Raw genomic sequence first — 413 nt, 5'->3', positions numbered from 1 at the left:
GGATCCGGCAGTTCTTGTTGGCTCGCTCCAGTTCGTGGCGCATTTCTTGTAGCTGACAAGCGTCCTCCTCGAAGAAGCTGTCCCTCATCTCGTCCATCTCCGTCCTCAGCTCATCTATCTCGTTCTGGCACCGGGGCGAGAAGGGGACAGGGACGCAACAGGTGGGTCAAAAGCACAGATGTCAGCACGTATAGGGGAAGGCAGCCAAAATGGAGCTCCTCCCCACAGGGACACCAGCTAAATACAATCCAGCTCATTAAAAGCACCGCAACGAAGCAGGGAAGCGCCACTGCCCGCACGCCCCACAACAGGGCCATCTTAACTCTGCCTCCAGCGCTAGTGGCGGGGGAGAGGGCGGCCGGGAAGCCCCCTCCCGGCGCGGGGCTGGGGCGGCCGCCCGATCCCGGTTTCCC

The 413-nt window shown here is 62.0% G+C and overlaps 1 protein-coding gene across 1 annotated transcript in view; it reads right to left on the bottom strand.

Moving 5' to 3' along the window:
* LOC104083418 (protein SOGA3-like) overlaps positions 1-121 on the bottom strand; it is a 28,541-nt gene extending 28,420 nt beyond the window's left edge. Inside the window, 1 exon segment of the mRNA XM_009586896.1 lies at positions 2-121. Coding sequence (XP_009585191.1) covers positions 2-97 — 96 coding nt within the window. The 5' untranslated portion in view covers positions 98-121.
* Positions 122-413: the final 292 nt, after the last annotated feature.

Source organism: Fulmarus glacialis, unplaced genomic scaffold (genome assembly GCF_000690835.1).
Source record: "Fulmarus glacialis isolate BGI_N327 unplaced genomic scaffold, ASM69083v1 scaffold6241, whole genome shotgun sequence".
In the NCBI taxonomy this organism is placed as follows: Eukaryota; Metazoa; Chordata; class Aves; order Procellariiformes; family Procellariidae; genus Fulmarus; species Fulmarus glacialis.
This window is presented reverse-complemented; position numbering and strand designations above follow the sequence as displayed.